The sequence below is a fragment of the Akebia trifoliata genome, chromosome 3, assembly GCF_017979445.1.
Source record: "Akebia trifoliata isolate Shusen 1 chromosome 3, ASM1797944v1, whole genome shotgun sequence".
Taxonomy (NCBI): Eukaryota; Viridiplantae; Streptophyta; class Magnoliopsida; order Ranunculales; family Lardizabalaceae; genus Akebia; species Akebia trifoliata.
This window is the reverse complement of record NC_141377.1, coordinates 53198183-53219938: the sequence shown is the minus strand read 5'-3', so window position 1 is coordinate 53219938 and position 21756 is coordinate 53198183. Positions and strand designations below refer to the sequence as shown.

The 21756-nt window shown below is 34.3% G+C and overlaps 1 protein-coding gene across 1 annotated transcript; it reads right to left on the bottom strand.

Moving 5' to 3' along the window:
• Positions 1 to 1858: 1858 nt before the first annotated feature.
• On the bottom strand, positions 1859 to 10045 carry LOC147407941 (putative protein phosphatase 2C 76). The gene is made up of 9 exons (XM_086436737.1): positions 9801 to 10045; positions 9255 to 9582; positions 7759 to 7886; positions 7232 to 7330; positions 6909 to 7067; positions 5442 to 5528; positions 5195 to 5286; positions 3190 to 3264; positions 1859 to 2306 (listed from the first exon to the last, which is right to left on the bottom strand). Exons 2-9 carry the CDS (start codon positions 9518 to 9520, stop codon positions 2139 to 2141), a joined length of 1074 nt encoding a protein of 357 aa, XP_086292863.1. The 5' UTR covers positions 9521 to 9582; positions 9801 to 10045; the 3' UTR covers positions 1859 to 2138.
• Positions 10046 to 21756: the final 11711 nt, after the last annotated feature.

Sequence of the window (21756 nt, the reverse complement as noted above, 5' to 3'; positions counted from 1 at the left end):
CACGACTCTTAATGGAATTATGTACAACACATCAAATACAATTGTAGACATACCAAATATGGGAACCAAAATATTGCCAAGAAGCAAAGAGGAATTCCTGGAGAACCGTGGATTCATCTTTTGGGGGATTTAAGAAGTCTAGAGGATCAGAAAGTGACCCTCAGGATTTAAAATGATTACTCAAGAAGGTTAACACATCATCATTCAAAAGTTTGAATAACGATGGAAATCAAGGGATTCATTCATGTGCAATTTAATTCTCTCAAGAAGAATACAAAGAGAATTTAGATAGTCAGATATAAATTGAGATAAAGCTTAATTTTTTATTCGAACGATTCCATTGAAAATTTCTGTGGATCTGATTTAGGCATCAGTGTTTCTTTCGTACATATCATTTTGATGTTTAAACACGGATTTTTTTTTTGCAAGATTCAATTGACAAGGACGAGAGAGAGAGAGAGTAAACTTGTACTTATTAATTTGAAGCCTTAGTAAGCAATCCAGCACCTAGATTCGTGGGAAAACTCGAATTGCACAACCGAAAAATACAAACAAATTTTTTATTTTGAGTAATGCTGGGGTGACGTTGGGATTACTGAGAATCTCACATTTCTCACATGGAGGCGTGCACATTTCCATATATGCTTTTTTACTTGTATCTCGAGGAAATACATCAACGTCTATCACATTGATGCAGTGAAAAACAAAGTCCCCCCAAGGATTTTTCATTTTTTTTTTGGTTGTCTTGATCCAAGGTTTTGAATATAAACTGCCACTTAGCTCCTAAAATTAAAATTAAAATTCAAGAAAAATAATTGTTTTTGAATTTTTTTTCCCCAAAGTCCATAGAATTTGCTCTACAATTAAGACTGCAACTTGAGAAGGCAAAACCTGCATCCGTTGGGTTAAACCTGACCTTCGGTCAGGTTTGTGCATAACTAACTTTGGGTTCAACCTTGAAGTTTGAGAAATATAAAAAATGCTCAATTCAAATCGGGTTAGGTACAGATGAAGTTATCGGCAAACTCGATTTACCCCAAATCCAAACTTAATATGATTATAATTTAAAAATATTTCTTATCTTCGATTTATTTTACACTCATAATTCATATTTCAATATATATGTTTTTATTTATCTATACATAAAAACTAATTTGTGATTATTTTGATTGCATAAATAATAATTGTTTTGTTATTAATGCACTCAGTTAAATGTAATTTTACATTGTCATTACAACTTTAAATGTTTTTCTTTTCATGAAAATTATGATTATTAATAATAAATAATTATTTTAATTGATCTTATTTTTCTTCTCTATGAATTTGCTTATAATTTTATTTTTATAAACTTTTGAAACACAATTTTATTATAAATTTCAAGTTCTTTTACACGTCACTTATCTTTATACAAACCATTACCAATACTAAATTACCTAGTATTAATGAGGGATGAATTAACTTGACCAACCCAACTTGGCTATTGTTCGGGTTGAGCATTTCATGTCTGAGTTGCAGCCCACCCTTGGTAAGGGTGAAATCTTTTGTAAGGCCTTTCAGACTCTTTGGATAGTTGTGCCTGGATCAAATATGGTCATGTCCTCTTTAATTTAGTAAAATCTGGTTTAGGAATAGGTTATGAACAGGATGAAGATTGGTTACTAATCATGGACCAAATTTTCATCAATGAGAGTCCAAAAATGATTTTCAAACAAAAAAAATGACAAAATCATGGAAGTAAATCACTTGCAAACATAAATAAGAGGAAGGACGAAACAAGATTTAGCCAACCCTAAATAATTAGAACAGCTTCTATGGCAATATGATAGTCACATAAACGAACAAAGAGAAGCTAAAAAGCGAAAGAAGCTTCAATTTTACGAAATTAGAACACCAGGAAATAAGGTGTCCCTACCAGGTCTCCATACACACATATAGACAAACAGCAAAAGATATAAGAGGTCCATGTTTGCCCCCCCAGTATCACCCAAATTAGAGAAAAAAAAAAAAAGAACTTTAGAAATAAACAGAACACCTGCCTCGCTGGTCATATGCATGCGGGCGACTATGCACATGTAGATTTCCTGTGGAAATGTATGAAATACTGGATAATATTAGATATGGAAATGAACATGTTCTTTCTAAACCTGAGCCAACCCTGGGTCCAACTCTGAGTCTGATTTTTCACGGTGAAATCGCACCACTATGCAGGTGATGTTGTCAGCACTGCCCCGGGTAAAAGCAGTCTCTGTCAACTTTCGAGCTGCTGCCTCAGCTTCTTCTTCTGTTCTTGCAAGGGAAACAGCATCCTGACATTTGATAACACCAGAAAATACAACCAACCATCATAATGGATCAACCTTATGAAAACTCTACAATAACTGAAACAACATAATTTCCCTTATGTCACCAACAACAAGTCTACATGTGAGAGGAAAAATCAGTAAAACAAGACCAAAAATAGTATAATCAACAGCTTACCACATGTTTTTCTCCATTTCATATTTCTAAGATGGGAAAAAAAAAAACAGCACATGTGTGAAATGGGTCCTTTATGCGCATGTTGATCTACTGAGTGATGAATGATAAGTGAACAACCTGGAGTAATAAAGAGAGATAAAAAGAGGCGGAACTTATAGTGAGTAGTGACAGACCAGCCGTTTTATAACGTACCAAATAAAGAAATTAATTGTGGCTTTTGAGGTATCCAATCATTCTATTTTTCAATAACCTCACCTCCTTTCCATTTCTATCCTCCAAAGAATCTCTTCGATTTGGGTTCGTTTCTACTCAACGTGAGACACCCTCTTCGAGCTCAAAAGGGATTGCAGGCAAATTGCCATCACAGCTGCTGCTCCTGCCCTTCTTTCTTTTGTTTCAGAACCCCTTTTGGTGTGTCTATCTTTGTTTTTTGTCATATTATTTCATTAATTGGTTGTTATAAACAGGTTATTGTGACAATATAAGCTCTCTAAAACAAAACTAGTAACAAAGCCATGTCGTATGCATGTCTGAAACACCCCAACAAATGGCCAATACTCTTCATTTTGGTTCTAGATCCTAGCCCCTGATTTCACTCAAGAGTTTAAAGTCAGAGAGTCAATTCTGGCAGATGCCATGGTTTGCCTACTGAACATAAGGAGAAAATTATCACTCATTTGAGAGAGAGAAAAAGAAGAAGGAGAAGCTGACCTCATTCGGAACAACATCCCAGAGTCCATCAGTAGCCAGCACCAGAAACTCAAGTTCATCATCAATCTCTTGTTCCTGAAAACAAGCAATTACTACTAAGTTATACTCTTATACCTATTAGTTTCTTCGTGATATGCAGCTCCAATTAATAGGCAAACTACCATATCATCCTAAAAATCCATGGCAAACATTTTTTTTTAGTAAATAATTTTTTTTATAAAAAAGAAGATGAGATGACCTCACAAAGAAACAGACAAACAAAGTTAACTCCTTTTACAAACTAAATAACATCTGAAAAAGAAACCTCTAAACTCTCTCAACTGCTCACACCACCAAAAAATGAAGCCTAAGATAGTTTTTTTATATTATTTATAAGCAAAGAGATTTTATTAAAGAAGAAAGAAAAGGGAGGTCAAGGTGACCAGCCCGAAAGCACAAGAGCAAAAGAACAACGAAAGAAACATACGACCCCCAACACAAAACTAACTTGCTTCTAAGTTACACACCCTCTCCCATCTTACAAGAAAATCCTCAAAAAAGACACTCCTAAAATCCTTGAAAAGCTTACACAAAATATACAACAAAGCCAACGAAGAGACAATGAGATCATGTAAAGAGGACTCCTTTCCATAAAAAATATGGTTGTTTCTCTTGAAGGGAGAGCTCTTTCCCCTGCTCCTTTCCTTTTATAAACCCCAAAAAATGGCAAAGGGAACATGATTCCAGATAATCCTCTCCGTGGATAGAGCGCCGAGGAATTCCAAACTTGAATCATTTGGAGGATCAAATGACGATGACACCAAGAAATATGGAACAAAGAAAGAAAGAAAACAGACCATACTAAATGCAAAAAATAAAACAGCTGTATTAACTATTGGCTTCATAACAAGCAAGTTCTAGTTTAGTAGGCAGGCCATCTCATCAGCAGCCCTGGTGTACGGATCAAGGTGCAACTTATTGATGGGAGGCAGAACAGTGTGCAAACATTGACTCGGTGAAGATCAACCATGCTATGAAGCAGATCATTTTTTTAACACGGAAAGTCAAATATTCCTCATTATCCAGGGGAGGTCAAAAACTCTTTTACTATCATATATGGCATATATTTAAGGATCTTAAATTTCTACTTTCACCATTGAATGGAGCAATCATTTTATAAATCATATAATGCCAACTCCTAAGGTCAAAAGCAAACCCAAGTGGATAAAATAACAAGAATTTGAGGACTTTTACCAATTGTTCTACACATTTTCTCACTATCCAAAACCAATGATAGGATGGTTGCATGGTTTGGATAATCCAATCAGGTTGTTTTCCATATAAGTCCTTTTCACCCATCTAATGGTGGGTCCACCTCCAATGATTGGTGACATTTATGTATGAAAATTTATACGAACATAAAGGATATTGTTTGTTTGTTACTTTCTTTATGCTGGTTACTTCAACCAGTTTTTTCATTAACCATATATTTCTCTTTTACTAATAAAAAAGAAAAAGAAAAAAATATTTTGTTAGTTTGTTACTTGCAGAAACCAAAGTGAGGAAAGGATTAAGGTGAAGTATAGATGCAATCCAAGACTATGAACAGGGGTAGAGCAAGGATTTTGTTGTAGTGGGGGAAAACCATAGTTAGTGCTAAGGTTGAAGAACTTGAAGATGAATGGTTTTGGGGACAAAATTGGAAGGTTTTTGTTAGAGGTAGAAGAAAATGGTATTTAGATCATTTCCAATTAGTCTATGAGAGAAGGCCCAAGTCAAGGGGCAATGTCATCTTCAAAACATTGAGAGGGGGGAAGGGGGAAGGGGGGGGGGGGCAAAAATTGGAGGAAGGTGAGGGAGTGGGGGGCAAATGGGTTGAAAATGCAGGGGTATCTCAAATTAAAGCATAGATGCAAAGGTATCCAAAGCATCCAAAAAAAAATTGAGTGGGGGAAATTGCCCCCACTAACTCCTAACTAACCCCACCCCTAACTATGAATTAAATAAACTCAACACCTCAAAGTACCTGAATCTCAGGATCTGCCACAACAAACTGTTTAAGTAAACGGTTCCCAAAAGCACGGGACATTGCCAAAACACCTCCCACCCTCCAAGTCCCTGAAAGACACAAATTAGAAACAACCAACAAACATATCTTAAACTAAGAGATACCCAACGCTTGATTATTCATCTCTCTTTATGAGGAATACTCGAGAGAAAAACCATGCCACACATGGGCTGCACCTTAATGTCCAAAACGAAGGAAGACTCACCAGCCCACATGACAACTCCTCCAGCACTTTCAATTCTCTTCCTCTCATCACTTCTATTTGGTTTATGATCATCAGAGAGAGGTATAGCTGCCAAGTAGTAGGAAAAATGAAAGGATTTATGTTGCAAAGAACCACTCCATTTCAGTGCATACTCATCATAACAGAATAAAACATTAGTCATACAAGTGTCTCAAATACCATAAATGACAAATCCTGTAGACAAATTCCAGTAGATTTGGAAAAACAAAAGAACCATGAATAACATGCTTGCTAAGGATACGAGCAACAATATATATATATATATATATGAGTAGCGTTCAATGGCCAACAGTTTGGCAAACATTTTGGCAAACACATTTTTCAAAACATGGGTTAGAGGTCTTGGAATGGGCTGATTTTTGGTGAGGATGATCTCTATGGTGAGGAGATCATCATCACCAAAAATCAGCCCATTCCAAAACTTCTAACCTCATCAAAAATGGTTTACAAAAAAGGACGGTTCACGATTTTTCAACTTGTAAAATGGGGCTAGAAGTTTTGGAATGAGTTGATTTTTGGTGAGGATGATCTCCTCACCGTAGAGATCATCCTCACCAAAAATCAGCCCATTCCAAGACCTCTAACCCATGTTTTGAAAAAGTGTTTGCCAAAATGTTTGCCAAACTGTTGGCCACGGATAGGGACCCTATATATATATATATATATATATATATATATATATAGTTTGGGGGGGTGGGGAAGATGCAAGCTGTTATGGTTCCACATTTTCTGTGTCCATCTTCGTTTATTTCAGTCCATGCCCTATATATGCATGCAAGCATAACCATTTTTACTCCCCTAAAGTAGACAAAACAAAAGCACTTTTTTTGCCTCGTTTGACCAATCTCCATATACCTCGCCAAACTTTGGCCATTATAACATAAACTGAAAATTCCAAGAAACAAGTACCATTCCCATGCAATGAAGCTATTGTTCTTTTTCTTTTCTATTTTCCATGCACCGAGCAACTTTCCAATGCAGAGAAGCTCATGGTGGACATATTTCGATAAATATTACCCTATATATAAAAGAGTTTAACATCGCTGAAATGTACATCATCCAAGTTGCCTTATAAAACTGCATCATCCAAGCTTCCCAAGATCATGCACCTTTCACGCATCTATGACCTAACATTTAAACTCCTCTAGCAAAGATTACTAGAAACGAATAAGTAATCTAAAAAATGCAACATCCCATGTTCAAGTATCAGCCTTATAAAACTGCGTCATCCAAGCTTCCCAAGATCATGCACCTCTCACTTATCTATGACCTAACATTTAAACTCCTCTAGCAAAGATTACTACTAGAAACGAATAAGTAATCTAAAAAATGCAACATCCGACGTTCAAGTATCAGCCTACCTGACAAATTTATTTAAAAACATTCTCAGTTACCCCAACAAACTGAAATACAAAACCTGAAGAGTACCTTTGCCTGCCTTTGATATTATTGTCCTCGAATCTCCAACATTTGCTACATATAGATGGTTCCCAACCATCACTGCTGTCGTGGCTGTTGAACCATCATCTCGGTAAGTATTTCTTTCAGTATCCAAGAAGTCCATATCAGTCCTTCGATATGTTTCACCTGCAACTTGCCCAAAATTACCAAATAAAATGAATCAAGCATATATTAATACAAGGACAACCAAATCCCTTCCAATAAAAAATTTATTACACGCATTTAAACCGATTACTGCACTTAAATTGACACAACTTGTAGCAATATGGTGTTGGAAAACCTTCACTCACTTATGGCTAATTTGGTGTCCGTCATAAATTGTGGGTGCTTCATGAGATTCTCAAATAAATGCTCTTTCAAAAACTCCGCAGCACGAGAACCGCCATGACCTGTCAGACGCGTCATAATAAAAAAAAAATGTGGATCTCTGTTGAAGGTTTAATATAAGTTCATGTGAAAGAATATAGACGATTTCCGTCTATAACTTGAACATCAGGATAAAGTTACACGCAAAGGCTCGGGATAGACCCTTCGTAGGGTCCTCTATAAGAGAACTTTTAGGTCAAACGTCAAACTTACGTTATACACATGATCCCAAGGTAATGTATATCTTTTAGGATGTTCACCTGATTTCTACTGACTGCCCAAATGAAATTGGAAATCAGATGGTTGTGATCGTCATATCAGATTGACATTTGGCCTAGGATATCTCCTAGGTTTGACCAATCAGATAGTGGTTGCACAACCCTGATATCCAAAGTATAAATAATTACAAAAATGTAATACTCAAGATCGAAGATGACGAGCAAAATCTAACCATCAAAAATCCCAAACATACAGACTGTTTGGCCATCAATCTTGGTCATTTTAACATCATAGAAGTCCTCCATGCTAGCCCTCTTTCCTCTAAAACTCGAAAATCCACAGCTGAGCCTTCCATCTTCGCTGCCAAACAGTCCAAAGATCCATTTAACAAACTTATTGAGGCCCTCAAAATTAAGAAGCACATCACAAGAATACAGAACTTTAATTCATGGATAAAATCAGACGAGAGACGTATCACAGATCATAATTGACATCTATCATTACCATCCAATAAATACACCCGCATATCAATTTAGACAGACCAGTCAATGGGTCGTTAGTTTTCAAGGAGTCTTTGATGATCTTGTTTTAAAGGGTAATGGTTGTAAGTTTCGGATCCATAATTCATTAGCTTTCCTTTGGCGCTAGTTTTCTCGACCTCATCATTCTTTATGTATTATTTATTTTTCTTTAATGAAATCTCCTTTTATCTATAAAAATAAAATAAAATAAAAGATCTGCCTAGATTGCCTGCAAGAAATTTTTTGCTCACGAACTTTGTCCTCATAGGCTCTCCACTGCGTGACATGACCCCTAACGAGGGTAGTTTTGTAAATTCGGGGATACCTCAATACATGCGGCTAATGTGATTGGTTCATCTCAGATCCTGTGAGGAAAAAAGTCTCTAAGCAAAAAAGAAAATCATTAGCCCACTTGTCCTCTCACGTCTTGACATCCCTCAAAACAAAAACAGCAGATTCCCATGCACGTATTTCACTCACTCAAATTATATAGTAAGGCGATCCTAGCTTGTTAATTTGTATTAACAGCTCTTGACAAATATAGTTGATCAGGGAAATTCTCAATCCCTATGTTCATGAATCTTTCACCGTATTACATCTCAAAAACACCTCATACTAAAACAAATCTCCCAATTTCCACACAAAACTGTGAATAAATGGTGGAACTCACAAACCTCATACATAATTACTGTAAACATATAAGGAAAATTCACAGCTGAAGATGCATCCAATGGGCCTTCCAAGGAAAGGTTGGATAATCACCATGCTTAAAATTATTCTAAGATTAGGTTATTAACAATGGGTGTATATTGAAAATTATGCAAACGTAATAAAAATTCTTCAAAACTAAAAATAAATCATAAAAAATACAACTAAATTCGAAAGAGAAAAATATGAGCAATCAATTGTTCGTTCATACATGCAGAAAGTTATGGAGGGATTAGGTTATTAAGAGGGTGCATTTTGAAAAAAACATTTAAAAATCAAAAAAATTCTTCCAAACTACAACTAAATCATAAAAAAATACAGCTAAATTCAAAGGAGAAAAAAAATGTGAGCAATCAATTGCTCCTGCATAAGGTTATGGAAAGATTAGGTTATTAAGAGATTGCATTTTCAAAAAAAAAAAAAAAATCATAAATCATAAAAAATTCTTCAAAACTACAAAAAAATCAACTAAATTGCAACATAAATAAAATGTGAGTACCTTCTATATCCTCCGCTAGCATATCCACCATCTTCGTCATCCTTCTCGGACAACAAATCAAGGGATCTTGCTCCAGCCATTGAACCGCTATCAACCATCATTGTTACGAGTCCTCTAAATTTTAATGTTTGATTCCAAGTATACGAGCTACTCAATCTTGCCTTCCAATTCGTCCCAAAATTCTTCAATTGTTCTCTCCCATTAGAGAAATTCCCTATACGCCCAACTTGAACAACTATATTCCTCAATCCAATGTTGTATAACATCTAAAATCGTAATGCTGTGGATCGATCACCACAAAAACAAAGTAAATCTACACTGAAGAGTCCTGTAAGAAAATCAACAACTAATCAGAGAAAAAAAAAAAACGAAATCCAACGCACTTAGCTTACAAAAACACGGTTTCGATCTCTAGATTGTTAGAATCATGTTAAGAACCGGATCCATTAACAGATTCGGCTAAAATCGATTCAAATTATAAAATAAAATAAAAAATTAGATCAATCTCTCTGGAAAAAATTCTTCGAATGAGTCCAGATTTCTCACTGATATCTTCGATTTTTCGTTCAAAATATGATCGGATCGAATCAGAAAGAGTTAAAGATTTCGAAATCCAAAGATCTGGTCAGGATGATCGAGAGATCTCAGCTTCCTGGAGATTCATTTTTTAGATCCAGCTTGAATTCGCACTGGCTTTTCGGGCAAGAAAGGAGGAGAGAGAAGAAACTTTCTCTCTCTGTTACAAATCTGGAAACCCTAGAGAGAAGAACTCTTTATTTACAGCGAAGAGTGAGAGAGAGCCGCATAGCCCTATGTTGGTTGGCACGAAAGACAACTGCAACGTGGCACTCTTCATGCAATTTTCTCTCTCTACTCTCACGTGTATGTACCCACGTGTATTGTACTTCTGGGTCCCAGGAAAATGAAAAAGAGTCTGATAAACCTTATTAAGATAATGAGGAAAAAAAAGACCTTACTAAGCCTCATCCACTGTCAAAACGACCTCGAGATGTAATTAAAAAGTCTTCCAGATTTTAATAAATCCCGAGGTCTTAATGTTAAGGTCCTTTCGACGGTTGATGAGACTTAGTAAGACCTTTTTCCTCACTGTTACAGTAAGGAAAGGGTTTCTCAAAAAAAAATTGAAAATCCGACGTACTATATTGCGTGTGGGTAATGTACGTAGTGTGGTCCAACGACATGAATGGTGAATTCGTATAACGGGGCCATTGAAATTGACCAATCCTCCCATGCCACGTGGCACTTATCCGATTTGTGGATCGCAAAAAGGACCGGAAAAAATAAGTAAGGGACTAGTGCCTTGTTAGCATTCACCCATTTAATTCTTGAAAAATTCATTAATTTTTTATTTTTTATTTTTTCCGGATTATTGAATTATTTTGAATAATTCACAAATTTTAAGTTTATATATATATATATATATATTATGATTTTCATGAATTTTTATAAAATTGACGGAAAATAAAATGTTATTATAACTTGTAGTATGTTGCAAAGTGTAAACTTATAAGTTGTGACGTGTAACATAAGTTGACTTTAAAATGGCTATACTTCAAAATTTTGGAAGAATCCACATTTTTACGTGACAAAGGTCCTTTTTATCTTTAAAAAAATAATGACACGACTCTTTACATTCATTTGAGATTACACTTTAATTTTTTAAATTAATGATTTGTCCCTTGACTTTGGTCTTTAAAAAAAAAATCAATAGAACAATAACCTCGATATCCTCATTATCACTCCCATCATTATTACCATCACCAATTTTATCATTAACATCATTATCATATGGCCGGATTTTTTATTTTCGAATTTTTGAAATAAAACGGATAATATATGTATGGAACATATGTCATGTATTTTCCATTTATCGAATTTTAGATCGGATTTTTGCAATCCAAAATCAAATAGAATTCAAATTTTTCACAAATCAAAATTTTGCCATATTCTGAATTGCTAACAAGGGACAAGTGTTACTGAGTTAGTAAGAATTTCATCTTTATTTAGCCTTTGAGCTCTACTTGTAGTGTTAAAAAAAAAAAACATGATATGATGCTTCAGGATTGTAAAGGATAGACTTCAACGAACATTGTAAAAAAATTCACTTTTGAATTTTAATTTCAAGTTTGAGAGTTAGTAGAAGTTCAATAGCCGTCCATTTTCAAAATATTGGATCAAGTTCTTTAAAAAAAAATTTTGGGATATTAATTTTTCGATTGAAATTTAGAGGGTTGTGGAGTTGGATTTCTGATTTGATTATTCATTCGAGGAAAGTGTTTCTCAAAATATAATTGAAAATCTGATGCATATATTACGTGTAGGTAGTGTGTACGTCGTGTGGTCCAACGACATGAATTGTGATGTCAAATAACTGGGGCCATTGAATTTTAGTGATCCTACAATGCCACATGCAAGACATAGCCAAGATTTTTAGTCAGTGGGGGCTATGCAGGGGTGGAGTTAGTAAGGAGCCTGTGGGGGCAATTTGGCCCATATAATTTTGAGATAACCCTGTATTTTCAACTAATTACATGCCTCGTTTACCCCCATTGCCTTACCTCCCTTTGCCCCCATCCCCTTTATCTCCTTCCAATTTTTGCCCCCTCCCCCTCTTTTAGTTTTGAAGACGACATTGCCTCTTGGTTGAGCTTCTCTCATAGACTAATTGAGAAAGACCTAAATATATATATATTTCCAATTTTTAATGGTAGTTTAGAGAGAGAGATTATATAATAGGTATTTGATTTAAATAAATAAAATATATTATAAGTACATAATCTTTAAAAACACTTTCCTTACTAACTTAGCAAGGTTTCAAATCTTAGTAAGAATTGTTGATCTCAAATGGATTACCAAATTGGCAAATCCAACACCATAGGCCTCTAGATTTCATGGAAAAATTAGATTAAAAAATAAATATTTTTGGGGAGCTTATACAAGGTTTTGAAAATGGACAGCTGCAAAAATCTTACCAAACTCCCAAATTTAACAATGAAAAATAATTTTTTTTATAAAAAAATTCAGCATCTATAGAATTTGTCCCCTACATCCCATGGCATGAGAATATGTTTTTTGAATGCCACAAGGTGAGATCAACAACCCTTAGTAAGATTTGAGATCTTACTAAGTTAGTAAGGTTGGCCTTACTCTTTAATCTTTAGAAATATTTACAAACCTAATTGTTGTATTTAAGTACAAAGACAACTCCAAGGAACCTTACTTTATCAAGTCAGTTACCCAGCAAACCTTTGAGTGAGGATCTACGAAATATTCAAATTGATTCATTAATTTGTTACACAAAAAACCTTAGGAATTTTTTTTCCCCCTTTTGAATTTGAGTTTCACTATGAAATCTAGAAGGTTGTGATGTTGGATTGCCAATTTTATAATCCATGTGGGCCCAACAACTTTGAGTAAGAGTTGAAATCTTACCAAGTTAGTCTTGCTAGCTTGATTCATAAAGTAAGGTTTGTTCGGTAAGAAACTTGATAAAGTAATGGAGTTGTGTAATAAAATTGCAACATATATGTTTGTGGAGTAAATCTCTCTAATCGTTAACTATAATTCCCACTCCAAGATTTGTTGAATAATAAACTTGATAGAATAAGATTCCTTTGGAAGTTGTCAGAACTTCAAAGAAGTCTTTTTTTATTATAATAAAAATGAAACAAATAGGTCTGCTCAGTAAAACTCTTTGTTTAAAATCAATGGAGACTTGCCAGTCTTTTATTTGAAGAACAAATGGGGCATCTCTAATATCAATTAAAATATAGGGTGTTAATCATCAAAAAAAATTCTTCAAGAAGTTCAATGGGAGCTTTATATCCCCGCTCATCCCTACTTCGCTTCGTCCTTGGACACATGGCACCCATATCAACCCATCACATAGAATCATCAAGATGTAAATTTCCCAATAAAGTATTTGAAAATGAAATCTCGAAGGAACACTCCGTTGAAGCCAACTTGCATGTTAATGTAAGAATCGTACCCTCTTGATACTCCTACAGTTCCCATGACAGTGCAAAAGAGAAAAAAGTATGATATTTAGTATTCTAAGAGAGAAAGCCAACCACTAAAAACATCCATAATTGACCGAGCCATAATTGTTGAATATCCAGTAAAGACAATAGACAAGTTACATTATTAAATGAAAATGTTACTGATTGATTCACTATTGCACATGGGACAAAAAAAAAAAGTGATTAAGATCTAAGTAGAAACCTTCGCAATGGCTACACAAAATCCAAAATAGTAGATGGTCTTTGGGATTTGAGAGCGTGAATCGTAGGATGATTTATAGTATGTCGTCAAAAGCCGCCACAATTGAGTAATAAAATATAGAAAAATACCTGTCTTAGTAAGACTTTAAGTCTTAGTATACTAACTTACTTTTGTTAAAATAAATTACCACAGTAACGATCCAACAACAACTCTCTAATTTCATGAAAAAATTCAAATCCAAAAAATAAAAACTCAATAAATAAATAAATAAATTGGGCTTCATCCAAGGTTTTGAAAAAAGCCACTATCGAATTTTCACGGAACTTCAAAATTTGACATTAAAATTAATGGAAAAAATATATATAACATATATATTTTTTTTGGAATTTTGTTGAAGTTCATAAAACGATGATAGTTGCAAAATATTTCACTGTAACTGAATTTGTGAAGAATCATTTTGACTAGTACGATTGATGCGAAGACCTCCTGAACACACAATAAAATGCCTACCATATAGGCTTACTATCTTTATTAATATCACAATTGAGGTTTAGTGGCACTTAGTTCGTGGATGGTTATGACTTTCTGCAATTTTCTCTTTGGAGGGGATGGTATTTTAATATTTAAAAACAATATTAGTAATAATTTAAGAAATGATGCTTTTTGATGGTACCAGGGGTGGCAAAAGTGATACTCCTTTATTGACTTATGTAGGTGAAAGTTATATCAATCTGATGGAAAATTTGCAACATCCTAGAAGGGATTAGAACAGCTTGCAAGCACAATACAAGGAAGATTGGCATTAAATCTACTTGGGCATGTAGTTCTTAAAAACATAAAATATAAAATTAAGGCTTTTGATATTGGCTTCTAAATTCCAAGTATAATTTTGTTTTTTGGATGATTTCGTATCTATTTTTAAATATTTCAGCAAGTTGTTGGGGATGGTGGCAAGGTTGTGAATAATTTCATTTCATTTTTTTTCTTAATTAATTTATTTGATGAGTCTTGCTCCATCCCAACATACCCATTGTTTCTATCATAGTCAGATGTCAAGTTATAGTTGTTTCTTTGGAATAATCATTTTTAGTCATTCACTTTGCTCTATTATGAGTAATTAGTCATAGTACTCCAAAAAAGAAGAGGTATAGAATTCAACTCTTCTCGATGGCCACCTACAAGGATTTATCCTTACTTATTTGGTATGTGTGGTTTGTGGGATATTACATGTACTGAGAGGATTTGGGCAAATATAATATTCTAAGAGGCCAACTACCTTGTTCCTACTAGTTGGGTTTACGATTCTGGAATCTTGTCAATTTTTTTTTTTTTAATTATGGTGAATCTCATCTTAGGATAATGATACCATTTCCCAATTTTCCAAAACACAAGGATTGCTTTGGGTCTCCATTTGGAGGAACTTACTTTTGTTCGACCATAGCTAAACAATTGATGATGCTTTCGCTTCCTTGAGTGCTTTCTATTGATCTAGTTTCCAGTACGTAAGACTCTACGTAATTTTTAATCTTAACACAAGCATTTATAGTTAAGATTTATAAAATATTAGAATTTGCCTATGCCTACTAACACCGACATCCTCTTTGTATTAAGGGGGCAGAAAAGAAAATATAATAAAGTTGGAGGTATACATTGAAAAAGGGGAGAATGGATTTAAAATGCAATGCATAAAATTGAAAGGGAATATTAAAAAAAGGAGGAGATGAAAGGCAATGTACAAAATTGAAAGAGTATTCTTGTAAAGAAGGGGGAGGAGAAGAGATCAAATTAGATGTTATCCTCGAGATTTGTGTCACAATTAAATCTCAAACCCCTCTTAATGAGAGGGGATAAAGATTAAAATGAAGGGGAGACAATTGTCCTTTTCTATTATATATATAGATTTTTTTGGTATTACAATCTTTTAAAAAATAATAGGGAGAATATACTAAATAAGATTAATTTTGATGGAGGGCTCTTTGGTTAAATTCATGAAAAGGTTGGTACGTATGCATGTGGACCGAAAGAACACGCACAGCCTGGACAGATGTCCTCATTTGATCCACATGAACTCTCATGTTGGCGCAAAACAAAACTTTTTTTTATTAAAAAAGTTGCCTAATCGATTACGAACTCCTAAATTTAAAAAATTCTTAAAAATTTGTGCTCTACTACTACAGTCGAGCAGCACGTGACCATGTTTCTTGTGCCACGTCGATGAGCAGTCAGGATAGATAGGTGGTGTTTCAGTCCACACGCACAAACCACATTAGAGGTCTTAATTGGAGAAGGCTGTGCGTCCTCCCATTTGTATGCCTTTTTTTTTTTAATTTAATTTATATTGTTTTGGATTATTGCCACTATATATATATATATATATATATATATATATATATATATAAAATTATTTTTTTTACATCAATGATGATTTTTTATATCTAAATCTCCTAAATATAAATTGGAGAAATTACAAATGTTAGAATGAGTTGAACAATATATATATATATAATTATTTTTTTTACATCAATGATGATTTTTTATATCTAAATCTCCTAAATATAAATTGGAGAAATTACAAATGTTAGAATGAGTTGAACAATAATTTTATCGTGTGAAATAAGTAAACCAATAAATAAAAGATTTGAAAAATTGTGAATTCACTACTTTGATATCCATAGGTTGTGTGTTCAATACCCAATACAAGCATTGGCTTCTCAAAGTCACCAGTGAGAGTGTACTTTCACTTACATGGTGTGTGTGATGTGCGGGCATTACACGTACCCAGGAGAGGGATCCATATGCTTTGGTCTAGGCCCTGGAACACTCGATCCCACTAGTGGGACGTAAGTTCAATACCCTGTAGACACCCCATTTTTGCATCCGCCTGATTAATCAACTCGTCAATCCGATTGCAATGATTCCCAATGATGGATGTGTATTTCATTGTTTTATTTTGTTATCAGATGTGTTTCAGAAATCCGGATGAGGTATCTTAAACTAACAAAACCTTAGAAACTATGCTACGCTAGGAAAATACGACCCCAAAAATATAGAAATCATCATCTTGCAGACCAAAAAGAAGCTTCACGATAGAAATCACTAAAAATTGACCAAATTACCAAAACCCCCTAACCTCAAAACAACCTTAGAGCCTACGTTGCGCTTAGGAAAACTCTCTCGAACACATAAAATAACAAATCGAAACCAAATAAATCATTTCACCATTTTAACAGAATTTAACAAAATTACGAAAATGCCCCTCATAAAGTTCACAACCATTTCACACAAAAAATTTCATAAATGACACAAACTAATATTTCCATTGAATTTCTTACGAAAAATTGATTCTAAAACATCCTAAAACATTAAAAACCGACTTAAAACGTGAAAAGTCCTCTCCGGGGGCAAAACAGTAATTCACAATTTTCATAATTAAAAATTCGAAATTAATAAATAAAAATGAAATAATTAAAGTGAAATATTAATGAAATTAATTTAAAATTTTGAATCAAAGAATCGATAAATCGAGCTCTCAAGCAAAATTGTTGAGGGTTCGTGAGATATCTCTTTAAGGACCCCTCCATTTGGGGGTCCAAAGAATTAAAGAAATAATGGAAAGGGGTTCTCTAAAAATTAAAAGTAAATCAAGCAAGACTAAAGTTAAGGTATTAAAGTCAATCAAGTGAGACTGAAGTCAAAATTAAAGTCAATTAAGCAAGACTGGAGTCAAGATATTAAAAGTCAATCAATTAAGACTGAAGTCAAAACATTAAAAGTCAATCAAATAAGACCAAAAGTCATAATAGAGATCTAATTAAATAATAACTTTATCTAATAGAGTTCTAACTAAAAAACAAATCCACCTAAAACAATTCTAACTTAAAAACAATTCTACCTAAAATAATTCTAATTAAAACACAATTCTACCTAAAATAAGTCTAATTAAAACACAACTCTAATTAAAAGATCTCTAATTAAACACTAACTCTATCCAAATCAACCCCTAAAAACATCTATAAATAGAGGTGCTCACACCCTATTTTCGTATCAAATCATAAACCCTAGGAAAAGTAGGTCTAGAAACTGCCCTAGCCCCCATAAACCCTAGTTTTGGAGCCCCAACTCCTTACCTAACATCCCTCCTTCAATTTTAGTCTAGAAAACACCTAAAATCCCTCCAAAAACACCCCCAAATCCGCAACAAACTTGAAGAGTTCAGATTAAAAAACAAGGAGATACCTTGATCTAGGAGATCCGAAGTCAAATCCGGAGACAGAACGAAGCAAAGGAGTACAGTACAATGAGTTCTTTTTGTCAGATCTGAGGGAGCAAAATCCTTGCTATCGGAAAGGTATCAGTTTTTTTTTTTATTTTTATTTCTATCTAGGTTTTTAGCAATGTGATTTACTTGGAAAGTTAGTAGAGACCGGCTTTGGTCGGGCGGGGTTGGTGCCTAACACCTTCCAACCCCGCGAACATGATCCCCGGACTCTTTTTCTCTTTCGTAGATTAGTTTGCCTTTTTTAGAGTCAGTTTGGTTCCTAGACCTTAACAACTAGGTGGCGACTCCCAAATCTCAAGGGTCAAAAGCGGATCCGAGGGCGCTTTCATACCCCGCGGATCGAGGGCGCTTTCATACCCCATTAACACAAAATAATAATAATAATAATAATAATAATAATAATAATAATGAATTCATTGTTTGTGGTTACCAAGTAGTGAAATCATTATTGGTACACTGAGTTTTGTTAATATCAAGGAGACATAATTTTAGAAAGAAAAATTTATAAAAATATTTGATTAAAAATGAATATTGCACTTCATCGTGGAATATTTTTATGCGTTATTCTTCATTCACCATTAGAATATCTTTTTAGTTAAGAGATACAATCATGGACAAGTAAGCTTATGTAAATACCTTTTGCTAGTTTAGATTTTCTTGTAAAGTAAAAGGGCATTAGTTGAAATTTTTATTAATTAGATTATTAAGTTATCATCCAAAAGTTAGGGGCATTAAGAAAAAAAATCCTCACATTGGAACATATTACATGATTTTACTTTATCTTAAATCAAATCGACCAACTTCATAACCTGCACCTCCAATCTCTCTTCAAGTGAGAGCAAGTTTTGAACCTAAGGTTGTGGTAATAGAAGTCATACACTTCGCACATTTATTTTTGTTAATTAAGATGTCAGACATATTGACTATCGATCATGCTCAACAAAACTAATGTCAAATATCTCAGATGATACCAAGTCATTGAACCTCTCGATTGTTTTAGTTAAGACGTTGGATTTGTGGAGTCCATTTCCATCACACCTAAAGATAAAGACACTCTCCCTGCCTAGACCCACAACTCCAACCTTGAATTCAAGTACTTTAGCTTGGAAAATACCTAAACAGTAGAGGAATCAAATTTTTAAGGACCAACACATGGGATCAACCTTGAATAGTTGAAAAATCAAGAACAACAGGAACAAAGTGACGCAAAAAGACAAAATAAGGTTCAACAATGAAGCTAAATCTCTTCATGTAATGCATAATCCACAAGTACAAATCGATGTGACGCTGACATCGACGTCTTCTGACTCACCAACTCTAAAATAGTAAGTTCAAATAAGTTTAGTAATCAATGCATTGAGACACCTCAAATCAAAATTAAGTATAAACATTAATGAAACGTGAGAACAAAATTCTAGACTTCAACTAGCTACATTAGCCAACTTATAACCTACAAGGTTGATACACCTAGGTAAGTTATGTGGTGACATTTGTCCAAACATGGGACTATAAAACCCCCACTCAAAGTAAGGCAGGGGAGAGATTCTAAAAGGAAAATCAGGCTTAACAAAATCACCCTTCTAAGATCGCCATTCATGATCTCCTTTAAACTATTTGAATTCATGTTTATCTTCTAGTATCACCCCAATCTAATTTAATCTTTAGAGAATCATTGGCAGGCACCACAATGGAGCCCTATTCTTCTCACCTTCTTCCTTTCACTCGTCCTAAGGATGTCTAATGAGCAAGGGAAAGTCAAGTCGTCGTCCTGATGCAAAATAAAGAGGAAAATATGAGAGAATTGAGGTCAAATCCAATAATAAAAGAAATCATTAAAGTTAATACCATCAACATGGGAAGAATGAGCTGACTAGCTAGAGGTGTGAGCCGAAATGGCAATGAGATAAAGAGAGTCATTCACTTGAAGGAGGTAGAAAATTGTATGTCAAATCCAAGATTTCCAATCGAATAAGATAACCGAGCCTGCACTTGCAACGAAGGGATCTAGCCTACTTGCCTATTATAGAGGGAGGATGGCATCGATAACAAGCTAAAAGTGAATCAAAACATCTCCCAAAAGAAAAGTCAAGGACTCAAACAGAAATCGAAGCCTTCAGTTGAGGAAGTTGGTCCTATTGCCAAATATAAAAGACCAACACCTTGGGTCAACTAAAACGAATGAATAAAAGAGTCGAGGATAATCAAGTCAACACCAACCAACGACCCGAGGAAAGTCAGTCAACCACCACTAGACGAAAAGACCAGAAGACTGAGCCCGACCTCAAAAGACGGCTTATATCTTAAGATGAAAAAAAGCGAGCCGCTTGAATTGAACGGGACCTATTATCTATTTTCTTAATGGGATAGGAGGCAAAGCTAAATAGGAAAGGAAAGGGGGCTGAGCTAACTGATGAGTGCCTTTTTAGTCTTTAGAAAAGACTCTCATGTGAAGCTAACATGACTGGCTACAAGTAGAGCCAAATCAAGATGAGACAAGATGAACGGTTAAAGGCCACAACGGGATTACCATAGGAAAGACCGCCCCCGCTAGCTAACATAAATATTTATTCCTGTATAGCAGTAGTGTAGACACCCCATTTTTGCATCCGCCTGATTAATCAACTCGTCAACCCGATCGCAATGATTCCCAATGATGGATGTGTATTCTATTGCTTTATTTTGTTACCAGATGTGTTTCAAAAATTCGGATGAGGTATCTCGAACTGACAAAACCTTAGAAACCATGCTACGCTAGGAAAATACGACCCCAGAAACATAGAAATCATCATCTTGCAGACCAAAAAGAAGCTTCACGATAAAAATCACTAAAAACTATCAAATTACCAAAATACCCCTAACCTCAAAACAACCCTAGAGCCTACGTTACGCTTAGAAAAACTCATTCAAACACATAAAACAACAAAAATCGAAACAAATAAATCATTTCGCCAATTTTCACAGAATTCAACAAAATTACGAAAATGCCCCTCATAAAGTTCACACCATTTCACACAAAAAATTTCATAAATAACACAAAATAATATTTCCATTGAATTCCTTACGAAAAATCGATTCTAAAACATCCTAGAACATTAAAACCGACTTAAAACGTGAAAAGTCTTCTCCGGGGGCAAAACGGTAATTTCACAATTTTCATAATTAAAAAATTCGAAATTAATAAATAAAACATTAAATAATTAAAGTGAAACATTAATGAAATTAATTTAAAAATTTGAACCTAAAAAATCGATTAATCGGACTCTCAGGCAAAATTGTTGAGGGTTCGTGAGATATTTCTTTAAGGTCCCCTCCATTTGGGGGTCCAAAGAATTAAAGAAATAATGGAAGGGGGTTCTCCAAAAATAAAAGTAAATCAAGCAAGACTGAAGTCAAGGTAGTAAAGTCAATTAAGTGAGACTGAAGTCAAAATTAAAGTCAATTAAGCAAGACTGAAGTCAAGATATTAAAAGTCAATCAATTAAGACTAAAGTCAAAACATTAAAAGTCAATCAAATAAGACCAAAAGTCATAATAGAATTCTAATTAAATAATAACTCTATCTAATAGAGTTCTAACTTAAAAACAATTCTACCTAAAATAATTCTAATTAAAACACAATTCTACCTAAAACAATTTTAACTAAAACACAACTCTAATTAAAAGATCTCTAATTAAACACTAACTCTATCCAAATCAACCCTAAAAAAACATCTATAAATAGAGGTGCTCACACCCTATTTTCGTATCAAATCATAAACCCTAGGAGAAGTAGGTCTAGAAGCTCCCCTAGTCCCCCATAAACCCTTGTTTTGAAGCCCCAACTCCTTACCTAACATCCCCCCTTCAATTTTAGTCTAGAAAACACCTAAAATCCCTTCAAAAATATCCATAAATCCGCAACAAACTTGAAGAGTTCAGATTCAGAAACAAGGAGATACCTTGATCTAGGAGATCCGAAGTCAAATCCGGAGGCAGAACGAA

Bases quoted from the DNA above. Each gene is read 5' to 3' on its own strand.
- LOC147407941 (XM_086436737.1), bottom strand. From the start codon at position 9,520: ATGTTATACAACATTGGATTGAGGAATATAGTTGTTCAAGTTGGGCGT. The intron at 7,887-9,254 runs GTACTCACATTT...ACTGTTTGGCAG, and splicing joins GCTAGCGGAGGATATAGAAG to CGAAGATGGAAGGCTCAGCT. The intron at 3,265-5,194 runs GTACTTTGAGGT...GCTTGTTTTCAG, and splicing joins TGGCAGATCCTGAGATTCAG to GAACAAGAGATTGATGATGA.